The sequence below is a fragment of the Heptranchias perlo genome, chromosome 15 (genome assembly GCF_035084215.1).
Source record: "Heptranchias perlo isolate sHepPer1 chromosome 15, sHepPer1.hap1, whole genome shotgun sequence".
Lineage (NCBI taxonomy): Eukaryota > Metazoa > Chordata > Chondrichthyes > Hexanchiformes > Hexanchidae > Heptranchias > Heptranchias perlo.
In genome coordinates, this window is record NC_090339.1 from 54,222,818 (window position 1) to 54,241,959 (window position 19,142).

Consider the following 19,142-nt stretch of genomic DNA (forward strand, 5'->3'; position numbering starts at 1 on the left):
CAATTAACACAAGAGTAGGGAATAGTTCAGAATTAGGATGGATCAGACAGGGGGCAAATGTGAGGCAGTCTAAGATGAGTTTGGAGTGTATATGCATAAATGAACATAGCATGGTGAATACGGTTGGTGAACTGCAAACTCAAGTCGCCACATGGAACTATGATATAATGGCAATAACAGAGACCTGGCTCAAAGAAGGAGAGGATTGGGAACCTAATATTCCTGGCTACAAGTTATTCAGGAAAGATAGAGAAGGAAAGGAAGACTGGGGGGAGGTGGGGCAGTATTGATCAAAGAAACTATTATAGCATTGGAAAGGGATGATGTAGTTGAGGGGTCAAAGACAGAATCTATGGACCTGATTTTAGCAGGCCTGCGGGTTTCGGGAGCGTGGTCAACACGCTCGGTGAAATTAGTGGGTTGCCCGCGCGATCGTAGCAGGCAAACCACCAATGGGATCCAATTACCTGCTCCTCCGGGCTCCGTGCTGCTGGTCTGCGCGTCGGGCGGGCTGCGCATGCGCAGTACGATCTGTCAGCTGGAGGCTCTCTGGTTAAAGGGGCAGTCCTCCACTGGCAGATGCTGCAACCAATAGAACACATTACAGCATGGAGCAGCCCAGGGGGAAGGCTGCTCCCAGTTTAATGATGCCTCACCCCAGGTATCACCAGATGGGGTGAGGAGGGGGAGGACAGAGATCTTCCACCCGGCGGGCGGGAGGAAGCGGCCTGCCTCTGCCACCAAGAAGGCCTGGCTCGAGGTGGCAGAGGAGGTCACCTGCACCACCAACATATCGCCCACCTGCATACAGTGCAGGAGGCGCTCCAATGACCGCAGTAGGTCAGCCACAGTGAGAACACGTAGTCTTTCCCCTACACTCCGTCTGCCACAACACTGCCCCCACCCCACATCTCCTTCGGCACCGCCAACACCACTGTCATATCACCCCTCATACCCACTCAAACCCCATCCTCATCTTACCTCCACCTACTCACCTCGCGAGTACTCACCCCGCCACTAACACGCAACCCAATCCTCATATAATCTCATGGCTCTATCCCATATGCACCCTCTCGTGCATCTCTCTCATGGCCAGCCTCACTCAACCTGCCACCACCTGTGCTGCAGCCACAGGGCATACATCACATATGTGCAGTAGGCAGCGTAAGGCAAACGTGTCGTGAGCATGAAGGGGATGCACAAGGGTGTTTGAGAGTTTGTCATGGGTGTTACCTATATTGAATTTCAGAACAACTCACATCACACATTATATTGGCACCACCACTGCCATGTCTCCACGAATCCTGTCTGTTTTGTGCAATAATGCCCGCTCCTGGGTATCACTATGAGGACCCACCACTGATGCCACCCATTGTGTCACTGCAGAGTAGGTGCAGGTGTATTTGCAGGGCTCTTCCGCGCAGACGACTGAGAGACATCGGCGGTGTACCCGGCTGCACCCTGGAAGGATGCGGAGGAGAAGTTGTGGAGGGCAGTGGTGACTTTGGCAGCGACAGGTAAGCAGATGGTGCTGGGGCCAGCCAGGAGCAGCTCGGCATGAAAGAGGCTGCAGATGTCCACGACTACATGTCAAGTGAATCTGCGCCTCCGTATGCACTGCTGCTCAGAGAGGTCCGGGGAGCTGCGCCTCGGTCTGTGGACCCTGTGGCGAGGGTAGTGCCCTCTGCGACGCGTCTCTCTCTGCGGTAGCCCTCCCTCCTGCTGTACAGGTGGATGTGTCACAGCACTCTGTTGTGGAGCTCCACGTGTCAGAGGTGGATGGCGTGGATGGCGAGGCTGGTGATGCTGTTCGCCCTCCGAGGGGGTCATGACTGCAGCTACGGTGGCCCCCATCCGCAATATGTACATCTGAGGGGGTCCGCAAGGTAGGCACATGTCTCCGGACCCCGGGGTGAGTGTGCAGGTTGGTGACTTTGACCGTCAGGAGGGGGGTGGTGGAGGCCACACTTTGTCCCAAGTGACAGAGCGGCCTCCTGCAATGGCTGAGGGTCTCCCCCCCCCCCACCTGTCAAATGGACCTTTGCAGCTGCCACAGGCTGACGGCTGCAACACGTCCAGTTCAACTAGGACTGTTTCCCCCAGTGTGTGAAACAGTCCTATGTTTCTCCAAAATCACACACAGTCCCTTAATCAGGTCAGTTAATGACCTGAACAAGCGAAATAAATACTGTCAAGTGGCATCCCGCTGGCTTTAATTGCCTGCGGGATTCCCACCAGCGGGGGCTACGCACGCACCCCCGCACCCCCGCACGTCATCAGGGAACCCGGAAGTGGGCGGGATCGTGGCGCGATCCAGTCACGTGCCTGGAGATCGGGATTTTCGGGGCCCCCCCCCGCTGGAAACGCACAGGAAACCCGCCGGTAAAATCGAGCCCTATTTGTTTAGAATTACGAAACAACAGAGGATCTATTATGCTTCTGGGTGTATACTACAGGCCACCAAATAATGGAAAGAAAATAGAGAAGCAAATTTGCAGGCGTTACACAAAGATGCAAGAACTATAGAGTCATGATAATGGGGGACTTCAATTATCCCAATATAGGATGGGACAGTAACAGCGTAAAGGGCAAAGAGGGGAGGAATTCCTGAAATGTGTACAAGAGAACTTTCTGGAACAGTGTGTTTCCAGCCAACGAGGAAGGAAGCAGTGCTGGATTTAGTTCTGGGGAATGAGGTGGGGCAAGTGGAGCATGTTTTAGTGAGGGAGCATTTGGGGAACAGTGATCATAATATTAGTAGGTTTAGAATAGTTACGGAAAAGGTCAAGGAACAATCAAATGTGAAAATACTTAACTGGATGAGGGCTAATTTCAGAGAGTTAAAAAGGGATCTTATGGTGGATTGGAATCAAAAATTGGTAGGCAAAACAGTAATTGAACAATGGGAGGCCTTCAAGGAGATGGTTTGGGTACAGAGTAGACACATTCCCACGAGGGGGAAAGGAAGGGCATCCAAAGCTAGAGCTCCCTGGATGACTAAAGGTATAGAGATTAAAATGAAACAAAAAAAGGAGGCTTATGACAATGGAAGGCTCATAATACAGTAGAGAACCAGGCTGAATAGAGAAAGTACAGAGGAGAACTAAAAAAGGGGAATAAGAGGGGCAAAGAGAGAGTATGACAATAGATTAGTAGCTAACATAAAAGGGAACCCAAAAGTCTTTTATAAACATTTAAATAGTAAAAGGGTAGTCAAAGGAAGAGTAAGACTGAATAGGAGCAAAAAAGGAGATCTTTTTGTGAAGGCAGAGGGCATGGCTGAGGTACTAAATGAATACTTCGCATCGGTCTTCACTAGAGAAGAGGATGTTGTCAATGTAGCAGTTAAAGGAGAAGATAGTAGCGATATTGGATAGGATAAAAATGATAGAGGAGGTACTTAAAAGATTGGCTGTACTCAACATAGAAAAGCCACCCAGTCCAGATGGGATGCATCCTAGGTTGTTGAGGGAAGTAAGGGTAGAAATTGCGGAGACTCTGGCCACAATCTTCCAATCCTCCATTGATATGGGGACAGTGTTAGAGGATTGAAGGATTGCAAATGTTCTACCCCTGTTCAAGAAAGAGGAAAGGGATAAACCCGGCAACTACAGAGCAGTCAGCGTAACATTGGTGGTGGGCAAACTTTTAGAGACAATAATCCGGGACAAAATTAGCACTTGGAAAGGTATAGGCTAATAAATGAAAATCAGCACGGATTTGTTATAGGAAAGTGATGTTTGACTAACTTGATTGAGCTCTTTGATGAAATAACAGAAAGGGTTGATGAGGGTAGTGCAGTTGATGTCATGTATATGGACTTTCAAAAGGCATTTGATAAAGTACCACATAATGGACTTGTGAGCAAAATTAAAACCCATAGGAATAAAGGGACAGTGGCAGTGTGAATACAAAATTGGCTAAGGAACAGAAAGGAGAGTGTAGTGGTGAACATTTGTTTTTCAGACGGGAAGGAAGTATACAGTGGTGTTCCCCAGGGGTCAGTATTAGGACCACTGCTCTTTTTGACATACATTAATGACCTGATCTGGAGTATACAGGGTATAATTTCAAAGTTTGTAGATGACACAAAAGCAAGGATGTTATGCCAAACTCTTATAAAACAGTGGTTAGGCCTCAGCTCCGAGTATTATGCTCAATTCTGAGCACCGCATTTTAGGAAGGATGTCAAGGCCTTAGAAGGGGTGCAGAAGAGAGTTACTAGAATGGTATCAGGGATGAGGGACTTCAGTTATGTGGACAGACTGGAGAAGCTGGGGTTGTTCTCCTTAGAACAGAGAAGGTTAAGGGGAGATTTGATAGAGGTGTTCAAAATCATGAATGGTTTTGATAGAGTAAATAAAGTGAAACTGTCTCCAGTGGCAGAAGGGTCGGTAACCAGAGGACACAGATTTAAGGTGATTGGCAAAGAGCCAGAGGCGACATGAGGAAATATTTTTTTACGCAGTGAGTTGTAATGATCTGGAATGCACGGCCTGAAAGGGTGGTGGAAGCAGATTCAATAACAACTTTCAAAAGGAAATTGATAAATACTTGAAGGGAAAAAATTTACAGCACTATGGGAAAAGAGCAGGGGTATAGGACTAATTGGATAGCTCTTTCAAAGAGCCGGCACAGGCATGATGGGCCAAATGGCCTCCTCCTGTGCTGTACCGTACTATGATACTATGAAATGAATGTTTTTGTGCCAGCTTTTTCCCTGCATTCCTAAAGGTTTTTATTCCTCTGCTACAGTGCTACAGGTGCCAGCACCGGATGTCAATCGGCTATTCGACTGTGGAGGGCATCATTGTTGAATCAAATTCATACCTGATACAACATTCACCTCTCCTGATGGTGCTTGTTCATGGTACCTTTAAATGTGCTGTCCCTGCATCTCTATGTAAATGTTCTGCCTAACCTTGGTGGAACTATTGATCACTGCAGAATAATCTTTTTGTAAGTACACTTTACAAACTCATTGGTATACACTCTGCACCAAATTCACATCCAAATCTAGAAGTGGAACATCTGATGCTGAAGTGGCGCTTTGTCAGATCAGCACTCAAAACCGATGAGTGTCATGATATTACGACATGCTTTGAGAGAAGTGTATTTGCTTCCTGGTGCAAGATTGGTGGACTCAAGGGTCATGTGCAGCTGTATGCAACAGGCCTCACACATTATTAAGCACAGCTGTGCATGTCATCACCGTATATACATATATTTTAATGTAAATTGTGACTTCAGGTTTTGGAGGAAACCAGAGTGCCACCACTATGAGAATTCATAACCATGTATGTGTGAAAAAGATGGCACTGTTTAAACATGCCACATTCACACAGCAGCCTGAGGCAATTGCTGCGTAATAGCAACTTGCTTTTCAATTTTCTCCCTGCCTCTGCTGATGGTGCTGACCTGCCGGGGGACAGTTCCAGTACCTCAACCAAATGACCACCCTTTAGGTGTGAGAGTAGACAGTCCATGTCAGCAGGCTATTCAACTCTGCCAGGCATTGTGGCTAAACCCAATCCTCTCATTTACAACTAACAACACGTGGGTGATCGGATAGCCAACCTGGAAGGGGAAATCTCCCTTTCTCAGCTACAACCCAGGCCAATCTGAGTTATAGCTGAGAAAGAGGGATTCTCCTTTCAGATTGGCTATCTAACCTTCCCCCCTCCCCCACTAGCTGCTCCCCTGGCTGGCAACAGCTAACTCAGTACAGATTGGAGTTTGAATCTGGTACCTTCCCGATCTGTATTACTCCAGGTAGTGCCTTTGGCCACTGGGAGAATTATTATAATAGCAACATTTAACTCTAAGCGTTCAATTTATAATTTAAACTCTGTTGGCTGCTACCACAAGGAGTAGTTGCAGCGACGAGCATAGATGCATTTAAGGGGAAGCTAGATAAACACATGAGGGAGAAAGGAATAGAAGGATATGCTGATAGGGTTAGATGAAGTATGGAGGGAGGAGGCTCGTGTGGAGTGCAAATACCGGCATGGACCAGTTGGGCCGAATGGCTTGTTTTGGTTCTGTACATTCTATGTAAGGTAACGTGCAGTTGAGGCATACAGTCTTAAATAAAAACAGAAAATGCTGGAGAAGCTCAGCAAGTCAGGCAGCATCTGTGGAGAATAGCTCAGCACTGTGTCGATACAGTCTTAAGTTTGATTGTGGTTGGTGTTGAGTTAGCTGACCTCACCTAGGCTGGCAGTAGGGGTTTGGCACAAGTGCCCTGAGCTACGGAGGAGAAAATCAGACAGTTACAACTCACTACCCAGTGAACAGTGCTTGAAAGTTCAATTGTAATGCCTCCTGGAGTTGAATAGTCTTTCAATGTCCACTGATTAGGCACACAGGAAAGAATGGCCATTTGGCAAGGTACTGGAGAGCATCTCGTGTCAATGGAATGATATCCCTGTATGAGTGGATGCCTTCAGGAGTGGACCCGGGAAAATAACAAGGAGAAAATTGTTTTAAATCCAGTCAGAATAGTATGCATGTGTTACCAGCCAACGAAAAAGTAGTTTACAGCTTTACCAGCAGAGCGGTGTGGGTGGTACTCCCCACACACGATATTTAGTTTGAACTGGAACCTCATGGAAATTACAACCGTTCACATTTGTGGCCGCAATTTAAAAATAAATGAAACCAAATACTTGGGTCATTTGTATACAGTAGGATTAGTCGCTGTGTACGGTATGGGGTTAGTCATTGTTTACAGTAGGAGGTACACCCAGTCGCATATAACACTACATACTGCAGTTTGCGTCAATCCAGTCAGACACCTAAAGGTTATCTACCTTAGAAATAAATGTGGGTGCTCTCTGCTCCATTGCCGCCTGCAGGTAGCACCCACCGGTTCAGTGGGAGGGGAAAAGACAACTTTGACACACTTAGTTGCAATGACGCAACCAATATGGCATTAAAATGCCGAAATTTCCGCACCTGCTATACAGCAACAATAGACTCAAGCGGTTGCACGGTAATTTCTGAAAACAAAACGCAGCAATAGTTAAAAAACATGCGCCAATCGAACGTTTCCTTGCAAATATTTTCTAGTTTGAAATTAGTTTGCGACTTTATAAAATATATATAAATACCGAAAATGCTGAAAGTTTTAAGGCGTTGGGGAAATAATTAATTTACTGCAATTAAAGAAATGCATTCACACAAAACTGCAAGAGTTTGTTGTTAATGAGCGAACTGCACGCAATCCCTCAGGGCCGATGAGGGAATATTTGTGAAAATCGATCAGAAGAAAAAAAAGACACTTTTCGTTTCCGCTGCTCGCATGGGAGATCCTACCATTATGAAAAGAGGGGCTACCACTCACGAGACGGTGAAGGATTGTCTACACAGGGGAAAGCAACGGGTAGTCAGCATCCCAGATTAACATTTGACAATGCATAATAATCGCGTACGGACTGGGAAAGAATAACTACCGAAATCTCTGAGGGAGGAGGGGAACGGTTGTAGTTGCTTCACCCCCCCCCCCCCCCATCCTCCTCTTGGTAGCGGCGAATATGTATCTAGTGCCTGTGGCCGGATCCCGGGACTTTCTTGTCACCAGCGGATCGACAATGGCGGCGGCTGAAATAGCTCGGCAGATGGTGAGCAGCTACACACAAACACACTCACACACAGCTTCTTATCCTCCCTCATTTACTATTTCATTTACCGGAAAAATGCACTCGGTTCTTTCGTTTGCCAGTCGCCCCCCGCTGCATTTCTCCTTTTTTTTTTGCAAACGAGGAGCCGCTGGTCCGCTCCGCTATTGTTTGCTGAGGGTGGGTGGATGCGAAGACGCTGGGCGTTGGCTTCTGAACGGAATCTTTGAAATTGTAATTACATTAAATCTTTTTTTAAAAAAAACCATAAGGGGTGGAGACAAATCTGCTCAATGCCTCCCTCCCGCCATTTTCAGCACCGGTAGCTCAGAGCCATTGTAAGGGGGAGAGGGAACCGTGCATATACACACAGGTGTGCACTGGCTCCGTTATGTACGTGCCACCTGCAACCTCCGCTTATATATATATTTTTTAAAAGGGTTATGGCTTTAAATTCAAATCTCCGCTGGTTATGAGCAGCCCAGGGTGAGCATGACGTGCAGTGTAGTGAAGCGAGTCCTGTCCTAACAGTTCACAGTGCTGTAACGGTTTCATTTATTGTATTTTACCTAAATGTTAAAGGGGAAACGATCTAAACCCATGTCCTGTGCATTATTTCACCGTTATGGTTAGCATTGTATTGATTCATTAAAATACAGCTTTGCGTACTGCTAATGCAGCACACCAGAGATGCTTCACTGAGATTCACGATGACAGCTGGGAGTGTGTTACATGTCGGATAATGTGTGCTACAGTACTAGAAAATATTGTATGAAGAGCTTCAACGGTTGATAAACCTGTCGAGGCATTGCTTTTGCAGTTTAAGGCGTTATCCGGATTCCGAGATATTGTATTACCAATTTTGCTGTTTGACTAGTGCTTTTCGTTGTCGCCAGAGGTTTTTTTTCTGTGCACATCTGGCATATTTTGGTGGTTGGGTTGTGATGAAAGTTCCTCTCTGCTATGAGATTGGAAGGCCCAGTGAACTCCTTTTCATGTGATATTTTTCAGCTTCTTATGAAGAGAATAGCAGATGGCTGTCAGTAAGGTGCAAGAGGTGGTGTGAGTGATGTGATAAACTTGTGAGGTTCTCTAGCTGTTAATGTTTTGGTGACATTTTAGTGCTCATCAAGGTGAGGGATGTTAATGTTGAGAAATGTAATATCGCTGCACGTTTCCTTTGTTCTTGGGATGTGGGTGATTCTGACAAGGCTCCATTTATTGCCCATCTCTAGTTGCCTACGGAAGTTGGTGGTAGGCCTTCTCTTTAAACTGCTGCAGTCCCTTTTGATGATGCCCCAATGATGGTCAATGCCCTGGAATTCCCTATCTGACACCAAGTGATAATGCAGGGATATGCGTCCAGGTCACGACGATGTGTGAATTGGTGATCATAGTGTTCCCACAACATTGTTGCTGTCGTCCTTCTCAGTGATAAAGATCGTGGGGGAGTGAGGTGCTGACGAACTAGGCTGATGAGTTGCTGCAGTGCTTCCTGTAGACTACACCAGTGACGGAGGGAGTGGAAATTGAGTTCAGGGGCACTGATCAAGTGAACTGCTCTGCCCTGGATGGTGTTGAGCTTCTTGAGTGTTGTTGCGGCTGCACCTATCCAGGCAGTGATGAGCATTCCATTACATTCCTGACGAGCCTTGTAGGTGGTGGAGAGGCTTGTCAGTCATTGTCAGCATTACGCTAAGTCAGATATAGTCGAGCCAAATGCACAGCAAAACCTCTTGTCTGTCCCAACATGCTTCATTCCCAATTGCAGAAGTGCACCTCTCATTACACTAGTGCCAATTTTATTCTGCTATCCATTTATTTTATCTCTAATTGGGGTTGTATTCTGTAGAGTTTAGAATGTTAAGGGGTGATCTGATCGAAGTTTATAAGATATTAAGGGGAACAGATAGGGTGGATAGAGAGAAACTATTTCCGCTGGTTGGGGATTCTAGGAGTAGGGGGCACAGTCTAAAAATTAGAGCCAGACCTTTCATGAGCGAGATTAGAAAACACACATTTCTACACAAAGGGTGGTAGAAGTTTGGAACTCTCTTCTGCAAACGGCAATTTATACTAGCTCAATTGCTAAATTTAAATCTGAGGTAGCTAGTTTTTTGGCAACCAAAGGTATTAAGGGATATGGGCCAAAGGCAGGTATATGGAGTTAGATCACAGATCAGCCGTGATCTTATCAAATGGCGGAGCAGGCACGAGGGGCTGAATGGCCTACTCCTGTTCCTATGTTTCTATGGCCATTCTGGGTGAGACTGCCGATCCAGTATCAAAATATTACTGTAGTATGAATCATTTTGTAGTGTGAGTTTATACTGACAAGGTGCTCAGTTGAGACTGCCAAGTTTATTTCACATAGCGCCAGGAAAAGTGTAGACTTTCATTCCATCACTCTAGGCTGCATTAAGATTTGGGTCACAGATGCTAAACCCATTGTGTTGCCCAGTCCCTCTTGCTCAAGCAGTTTCTGTATGTCATCTGAACTCCAGGGATGTGTTGCAGCCTTGTAACAGACTCCTAGATAATCATTTTTACCATTAGTTCATGAGATTTATTTTAATTTTATCATTAATATTTGACTCTTCTGTTGGTTCTGCCAAGTTTTCCATTACAACCACTAATCCTTTGCCTTTAAAGTATTGGTAAGTGATTTTGCATTATATAACAGGAAGAGCATGGTTGTAATGGCATCAGCTGACAGGGATAGCTCACTTGGAAAGAACGCTTACTGAGTTATGCTTTTGTATGTATTGTATTAAAATATTCACTGTCCTCAATTTATTATTTTAATCTTTCACAATACTGTGGACCTTTGACTGGCTGTGGGTTTCCAATGTGACATAATTAAATTAATAAGTCATTGTACCCCTTAAGTTGCTTAATTGGGTACACTTCTTAATGTGTTGAAGTTTGCATCGCTGTCTTTGGAGGGGTGAAGATGATATTGGACGTGTTGAAATAGCAGAGCCATACAGGAGATTCCCAAGTTTGGTGGTTTCCCTAGTCTGTTCTGAGTGAGCAAATTTGAGCTGTGGCAGCTATACGGGAACTACTTTTGGCCCATACACCCTCCAGTAAAGGAGTGAAAAATTGGCTTCATTGCTATCATGTGATTCCTGCTGGAAGTGTGTGTGTATATGTGGATGTTTGGTCAGAACAGGATTGGGTTCTGTTGTTTTGTCCCATGTATTGAATAGTCTGCTGTTGTGTTAATTTCCCACATGATTGCCCCCTTGGTTAAGCTACTAGAGTGCTCCCATTGCCACACACTGCACCCTGCAAGGAGCCAAAACCTTTGAAAAAGGAGGGGGAGGGAATGGAAAAAAGTACTTTTAGAAAAGAAAAATTCAAGATGATGTGTCTGGATATCCTATACCACAATTTTAATGGCTGTTAAGTAGAGTGGGATTAAATGGTTTCCTCCATCAAGGAGGTAAATGCAATTCTCAAAGTGACTCTTGCAGTCACTCATAGGAATTGCACATACCTTTTAACTTGATAAACGCCCAAGCATGTCAGAAATATATAGTTGGACATAAAGATGCTTCAGAAATATCGAGTTGAAATCTAATCTCTGGTAGTTCGTGTATTTTCTGTTACCAGTGAGGAACATGTTTAAGCTATTGTTTTTAACTCCATCGTATAGTAGTTTGTTCATTAAGCTAAAGTTCTATTCATCTGCTGCCAAGTATCCTGTTTTCAGTTCTCTTCCCACATTTAATTAACAATAATTACATACGTGTATTGTTTCAATCAACAGTTTTGTTTTTGTTGCTGTGTACAGTACTTAATGCCGTCTCCCTCCCTCGTGCAGTATTACACAATCCCATTTCACAAAATAGGGTGATCAATCAGCACATTAGCCTAAACAACATGGTTACAGAGGCAGTGGAAAAACACATATAACCTTTATGAATAATGTAAGAGGAGTTTTACTCTAATAGCACCATGTTTCAGTGCTTTAACATTCTTTTGCTTTTGCACTGGTATACCTAATGTGTGCATAAGGATGCCACTTTTTCCCCCAATACAGTTGTGTATTCAGCCTTCTACAGTATAAGGTTTATTAGAACATTGACTAGCTCCTAATACAAAGAACATGCTATGATGGCTAGCTGATTTTCTTCCCACTTAAAAAAAACTGGTCTGCAAGCAACACTTAATCACCCTTCCTGCCTCTAATCTAAGTTTACAGTTTTCTCTCTGTCTCCAGATTATGCTGATTTCTTGAATTTGTTTGCTTTTGCATTTGCATCACTCTCTCAGTCCCACTTTGCACCCATCCCACTTTCTCCTATCTCTTTCTGGCCAGCTGTTAGATCCATTCTAGTCTCCCTATGATCTCTTGCAACAAAATCAGAAGCCAACACAATACATTTATTTTCATGTCCAAGATCTTGATACATGTGATGGGACTGTAGTGATGGATACCTACTGTGCATGTAAACCTGGTTACTTGTAACTGTTAAATGGCTTGTGCTGTGCTCTTTTAACCACTCCTATGTACATCTAACGACTCATTCACGCTGTGTCACTGGAAGAAGACCTTTATTCACCCTATGCTGACTTTGGCTTCGCCCTTGTCCAGCATTAGCATCTAAGGTGATCCAGATGTGAGTATTTTAGCACAAATGCACTGAGCCATACAAGCATATCTATTTCTTGGTTTCAGATGAACAAAATTACTCATGAGTACTTGGCTGAGAAATTCTGTTTTCTCCTTTTTAAAAAAAAACAGGTTATGGTACCTGCATTTTGCCAAATTCTGGAATAAACTTGGAAGATATTTGTATTGGAAGTTTGCACTGGCTGATGATTCATTCAGTCTTATTTCAGACTAGAATAAACATTACTGCATTTGTGAAAATTCTCAATCTTGACAGCACGCAGTTTCTGTGTAAAGAACAACATTTCCAAAGTACAGTAGAACTGTTGAGAAGCTGGTTCTGGGCAGAATACAAAGTGCATGTTGTTCGTCCATAGAAAACCACATAGGGTAGGGAACTGGGTACACAGAGTTGGATACCTTAGCTTTTCTCATCTGGAAGCCGGCTGTAAGGGTCCTTACACGAAGTGAGTTTGGGCAGTCCTGATTTGGTAAACTTGACGTGGGGGTGCTTGATGCTGACGCTGGGTGCCTGAATTGGAAAGTGTTCCATTTTCCAACACTGACATCCCTCGCCTTAATGAGTATAAAACAAAATTAAATACATGTGCTAACTTATCTGAATTTTGAAAGGTGGCTTCATAAATCAAATATAATACAAAAGTTTTGAGTGTATTCATCAGTCTACAGACTTCATGCTTCTAAGTATCAAAGCTGGAAATTTACAAGCACCTGGCAATCTGCAAAGTTCTTTCACCAAACAGCAATCAAACTTACTGACCTCATGGTTTGTTTGGACCACTTCCTCCAGAGGGCACAACTGAGCACTGGCCTTAAAGGGGCAGTCATGGTTAGCAGTTAAACTCAGTAATGCCAGGGATAATCAGCCAATGAATATATAGTGCTCGTTACTTTTGAAAGTCATACATGCAAAGTATGTGTTACACTTGCACGTGATTGTCTCAAATGTCATGAATAAAATGGCAACAAATCGCAACTTAGCTGTCATTTTTGGAAAAACAGAAAGCCAGTGATTTCCTGCATGCTTTACTAACCTTGCTGTAAGTTGGCCTTTCTCCAAGAGAAAGAGAGCAGAATTTACAAGTGGCTGCCAATTTGCAGAACCTCACCCAGCAATCAGCCTCTAATAGACCTCAGAATGTGATTATTCAGACTACTTCCCAGAGCAAATACCTGAGCAATAGCCCTAGAAACAGGCTGGGTTACATACAGTTCCACTTTAGCAGCTTAAAAACCTCGCTCCAGATAAACCATGGGCAATGCCATGGGAGAGTATCTGATGAAACCAAAATGTAATTTTCAGATTTTCCATGCTATATAAATTCAGGTCTACTGCTTAAGGAAATAGCTTTGTATGGAAATTTAGCTTTTTCTTAAGTCGGAAGCAAATTGTAATGACGAATACTGTTTAAATCAGAAACTGAAGGAGTGAAGAAAGGAAACAGGAAACCACATACAAACTGTCTTTCTGTCTAGTCTGCTCCTACTCTAATTCTGCTTTGAAACCACCTTGTATAAAGTCTTGTGGTACAATGTTTGCAAATCTATTTTGCATGTAAAACTTATACTGAGTGAAATTTTGTGCTCGTGTAATGGAAGATTGCTGCTTCCAGTACCAGCCTAACACCAAGGCTAGTAAAGGTACCTGCAGAATCACACTTTTATTTTTTAAATTGATTTCGATCCCACTGGGTGGAATGGACTGGGAGATAGAGTTCTACATTGCTTCAGATTGGCTCAAAAGGAGTTACACCTCCCAATATAGGATAGTATTCTCTCTGGGCCAGTGGAGGGTTCTGCTACCACAACGCATTCCACGTAGTGACACTGCTGAGGGATTTCAAAATGCACCAATCTGGGTCAACTGAAGTTAAATAGCCACAGGGGATGGTCTTTCTGATTAGGAGAGAGAGGTTATACTTTGTTGATGATCTGTAGTACATGATGCTGATTAACGTTTCAGTCTCGTCAATCGTCCATTGGTAAAGTTTGTAATTCAACTTGGCTGTTTGTATATTTAATTCTCATATATATTCCATAGTGTTTCCAATTACAGAACATAAGAGCAGACCTTACGGTTCCTCGAGTCTGCTCTGCCATTCAATACGATCATAGCTGATCATCTACCTCACCTCCACTTACCCACCCTATCCCTATATCTCTTGATTACCTTAGTGTACAAATATCTATCATCTCAGTTTTGAATATACTCAATGACTTGGCATCCACAGCCTTCCAGGGTAGAGAATTCCAAAGATCCACAACTGAGTGAAGAAATTTTTCCCCATCTCAGTTCTAAATGGCCAACCCCTTATGCTGAGACCATGAGCCCTAGTTCTAGATTCTCCCGCCTGAGGAAACAGCATCTCAGCATCAACCCTGTCAAGCCCTGTAAGAATTTTATGTTTCAATGAGATCACCGCTCAGTCTTCTAAACTCCAGAGACTATAAACCCATTCTTTTTTTTTTACTCGTTCATGGGATGTGGGCGTCGCTGGCGAGGCCGGCATTTACTGCCCATCCCTAATTGCCCTTAAGAAGGTGGTGGTGAGCCGCCTTCTTGAACCGCTGCAGTCCGTGTGGTGAAGATTCTCCTACAGTGCTTTTAGGAAGGGAGTTCCAGGATTTTAACCCAGTGACGATGAAGGAACGGCGATATATTTCCAAGTTGGGATGGTGTGTGACTTGGAGGGGAACGTGCAGGTGGTGTTGTTCCCATGTACCTGCTGCTCTTGTCCTTCTAGGTGGTAGAGGTCGCGGGTTTGGGAGGTGCTGTCGAAGAAGCCTTGGCGAGTTGCTGCAGTGCATCCTGTGGACGGTACACACTGCAGCCACTGCGCTGGTGGTGGATGGGGTGCCAATCAAGTGGGCTGCTTTGTCCTGGATGGTGTCGAGCTTCATGAGTGCTGTTGGAGCTGCACTCATCCAGGCAAGTGGAGAGTATTCCATTACACTCCTGACTTGTGCCTTGTAGATGGTGGAAAGGATTTGGGGAGTCAGGAGGTGAGTCACTCGCCGCAGAATACCCAGCCTCTGACCTGCTCTTGTAGCCACAGTATTTATGTGGCTGGTCCAGTTAAGTTTCTGGTTAATGGTGACCCCCAGGATGTTGATGGTGGGGGATTCGGCGATGTTAATGCCGTTGAATGTCGAGGGGCGGTGGTTAGACTCTCTTGTTGGAGATGGTAATTGCCTGGCACTTGTCTGGCGCGAATGTTACTTGCCACTTATGAGCTCAAGTCTGGATGTTGTCCAGGTCTTGCTGCATGGAGGCTCGGACTGCTTCATTATCTGAGGGGTTGCAAATGGAACTGAGCACAGTGCAATCATCAGCGAACATCCCCATTTCTGACCTTATGATGGAGGGAAGGTCATTGATGAAGCAGCTGAAGATGGTTGGGCCTCGGACACTGCCTTGAGGAATTCCTGCTGCAATGTCCTGGGGCTGAGATGATTGACCTCCAACAGCCACTACCATCTTCCTCAATCTCACCTCATAGGACAACCCTCTCATCCCAGGAATCAATCTAGTGACCCTTCATTGCACCCCCTCTAAGGCAAGTATATCCTTCCTTGGGTAAGGAGACCAAAACTGTACACAGTACTCCAGGTGTGGCCTCACCAAAGCCCTATATAATTGCAGCAAGACTTCCTTACTCGTATACTCCAACCTCCTTGCAATAAAGGCTAACACACCATTTGCTTTTCCAATTGGTTCCTGTACCTGCATGTTAACTGTGTTTCTGAATACCAACATTTACTAGTCTCCTTTTAAAAAATATTCTGCTTTTGTATTCTTCCTACCAAAGTGGATAATTTGACATTTCCCTGCTTTATACTCCATCTGCCACCTTCTTGCCCACTCATTTAACCTGTCTATATCCCTTTGTAGCCTCTTTGCATCCTCCTCACAACTTACTTTCCCACCTAGCTTTGTTATCAGCAAACCTGGATACGTTACACTCGGTCCCCTCATCTATGTCATTGATATAGATTGTAAATAGCTGAGGCCCAAGCACTGATCCTTGCGGCACCCCACTAGTTACAACCTGCCAACCCGAAAATGACCCGTTTATTCCTACTCCATTTTCTCTGTCTGTCAACCAATCCTCAATTCATGCTAATATATTACTCCCAATCCCATGAGTCCTAATCTTGCGTAATAACCTCTTGTGTGGCACCTTATCGAATGCCTTTTGAAAATCCAAATATACTACATCCGTTGGTTCCCCTTATCTACCCTGCTAGTCACACCCTCAAAAAAAAACCCTAATAGAATTGTCAAACACGATTTCCCTTTTATAAAACCATGTTGACTCCGCCTAATCGTATTGTGATTTTCTAAGTGCCCTGTTCCTATGTCCTTGATAGATTCTAGCATTTTCTCCACTACTGATGTCAGGCTAACTGTGCCAGTTTCACACGGTGCCAGTTTTATTCTTGCCATGCTAGCTTCTGCTTTCCTATCAGATTGATATTCTACAGGTCATACCTTAATGTATAACTGTGCCAGTGCTGCTAGTCACCGTGATGTGTGTTCTAAGTTGCTGCTGAAGTCAGTCTACACTCAATCATCAGCAAAGTGATGGAAGGTGTCGTCGACAGTGCTATTAAGCGGCACTTACTCACCAATAACCTGCTCAGTTCAGGTTCTGCCAGGACCACTTGGCTCCAGACTCCATTACAGCCTTGGCCCAAACATGGACAAAAGAGCTGAATTCCAGAGGTGAGGTGAGAGTGACTGCCCTTGACATCAAGGCAGCATTTGACCGAATGTGGCACCAAGGAGCCCTAGTAAAATTGAAGTCAATGGGATTCGGGGGGAAAACTCTCCTGTAGCTGGAGTCATACCTAGCACAAAGGAAGATGGTAGTGGTTGTTGGAGGCCAACCATCTCTGCCCCAGGACATTGCAGCAGGAGTTCCTCAGGGCAGTGTCCTAGGCCCAGTCGTCTTCAGCTGCTTCATCAATGACCTTCCCTCCATCATAAGGTCAGAAATGGGGATTTTCGCTGATGATTGCACGGTGTTCAGTTCCATTTGCAACCCTTCAGATAATGAAACGGTCCGTGCCCGCATGCAGCAAGACCTGGACAACATCCAGGCTTAGGTTGATAAGTGGCAAGTAACATTCGCGCCAGACAAGTGCCAGGCAATTACCATCTCCAACAAGAGAGAGTCTAACCACCTTCCCTCGACATTCAACGACATTAACATCGCCGAATCCCCCACCATCAACATCCTGGGGGTCACCATTGACCAGAAACTTAACTGGACCAGCCACATAAATACAATTGCTACAAGAGCAGGTCAGAGGCTGGGTATTCTGCGGCGAGTGGCTCACCTCCTGACTTCCCAAAGCCTTTCCACCATCTACAAGGCACAAGTCAGGAGTGTGATGGAATACTCTCCACTTGCCTGGATGATGCAGCTCCAACAACACTCAAGAAGCTTGACACCATCCAGGACAAAGCAGCCTGCTTAATTGGCACCCCATCCACACCCTAAACATTCACTCCCTTCACCACCGGCGCACCGTGGCTGCAGTGTGTACCATCCATAGGATGCACTGCAGCAACTCGCCAAGGCTTCTTCGACAGCATCTCCCAAACCCGCGACCTCTACCACCTAGAAGGACAAGGGCAGCAGGCACATGGGAACAACACCACCTGCACGTTCCCCTCCAAGTCACACACCATCCCAACTTGGAAATATATCGCCGTTCCTTCATCGTCGCTGGGTCAAAATCCTGGAACTCCCTTCCTAACAGCACTGTGGAGAACCTTCACCACACGGACTGCAGTGGTTCAAGAAGGTGGCTCACCACCACCTTCTCAAGGTCAATTGGGGATGGGCAATAAATGCTGGCCTCGCCAGCGACGCCCACGTCCCATGAACGAATTTTTTAAAAAGTTCTTTTTTTTTCTTTCAGTTTTGTGTTGGCTGTAGCTGCTGTATTTCTCAGTCGATCATGGAGCCAGGAGGCCTTGTTCTAGATTGACGTCTCCTGTGATGACACTCTACTGAAAGGCACTTGTTGTGAAAAGTTGAAATATTTTGAATACAAAATACAGCTATTTTGTTGCAAACAGCCAAGTGCTGAATGTTAAAATGCTCAAAAATAGCTACATTAAAATGGCTTAAAAGTAAGAGTAAAGAACAGCGTGAATTCGGAATCACTGCGCCAGTGGCTGTGCTTTTATATGTGTTGGTCTGTGCTGTAAAAAGCTAATTCAAGAGTCAACAGGTGTTAAATTTGAAATATTCATCACACCATTTGCACTCCCATAGACCCCAGTCGTTACCAAATTTATTGATCCTTCTCTTGTCGATCAATATGGTTCTGTAAATACTTTGCTAGTGACAGGAGGACATTTTTTTTCAGTACTGGATGTGTGTGTAATTGATTTAATTGTAGTTGATTGCAGGGCATTAGTCAGTCAGCTAGGTGCTACAGTTTGGCATGACTTGGCAACAAGGCATCCCCGGCCATTTGTAAGAAGTAGTAGTCAAAGTCTTTGCAGTAAGGTTTGGACTAAATGACACAATGTTAAACCACTGATGTGGGGTTGCACTCCAGAACCAGTCACGCTGACTAAGTAGTGAACCTAATGGTTTCCTATGAAAATTTGCATTTATTTAAAATTCTAGGATAGGGGAGGATGGTGGGAATTGGGCAGATGTGCAGTAATAGTGTTGCTCTACATTGGATATTGCGATTGCTGTCCACAGGAGTTGCCACATATTCACGCCATTTAGAGAAGGAAATATTTTAAATTGCCTTGGGTAGGATGAAGGCTGGGCCTTGGCTCTTAGCTAGGCCACTGTGGAAGTCAGCGAGAGGAAGCCAGATGCTGTCCCATAGGATGGAGAGTTGTCCTG

General features: G+C 44.9%; 1 protein-coding gene across 4 annotated transcripts in view; it reads left to right on the forward strand.

Annotated features, from left to right (window-relative positions):
• Window positions 1-7,535: 7,535 nt before the first annotated feature.
• Window positions 7,536-19,142, forward strand: part of LOC137333108 (septin-6) — an 81,387-nt gene continuing 69,780 nt past the window's right edge. For all 4 annotated transcript variants that reach the window (XM_067997253.1, XM_067997254.1, XM_067997252.1 and 1 more), the window contains exon 1: window positions 7,536-7,622. In XM_067997253.1, coding sequence (XP_067853354.1) covers window positions 7,536-7,622 — 87 coding nt within the window. The remainder of the gene's footprint in view (window positions 7,623-19,142) is intronic.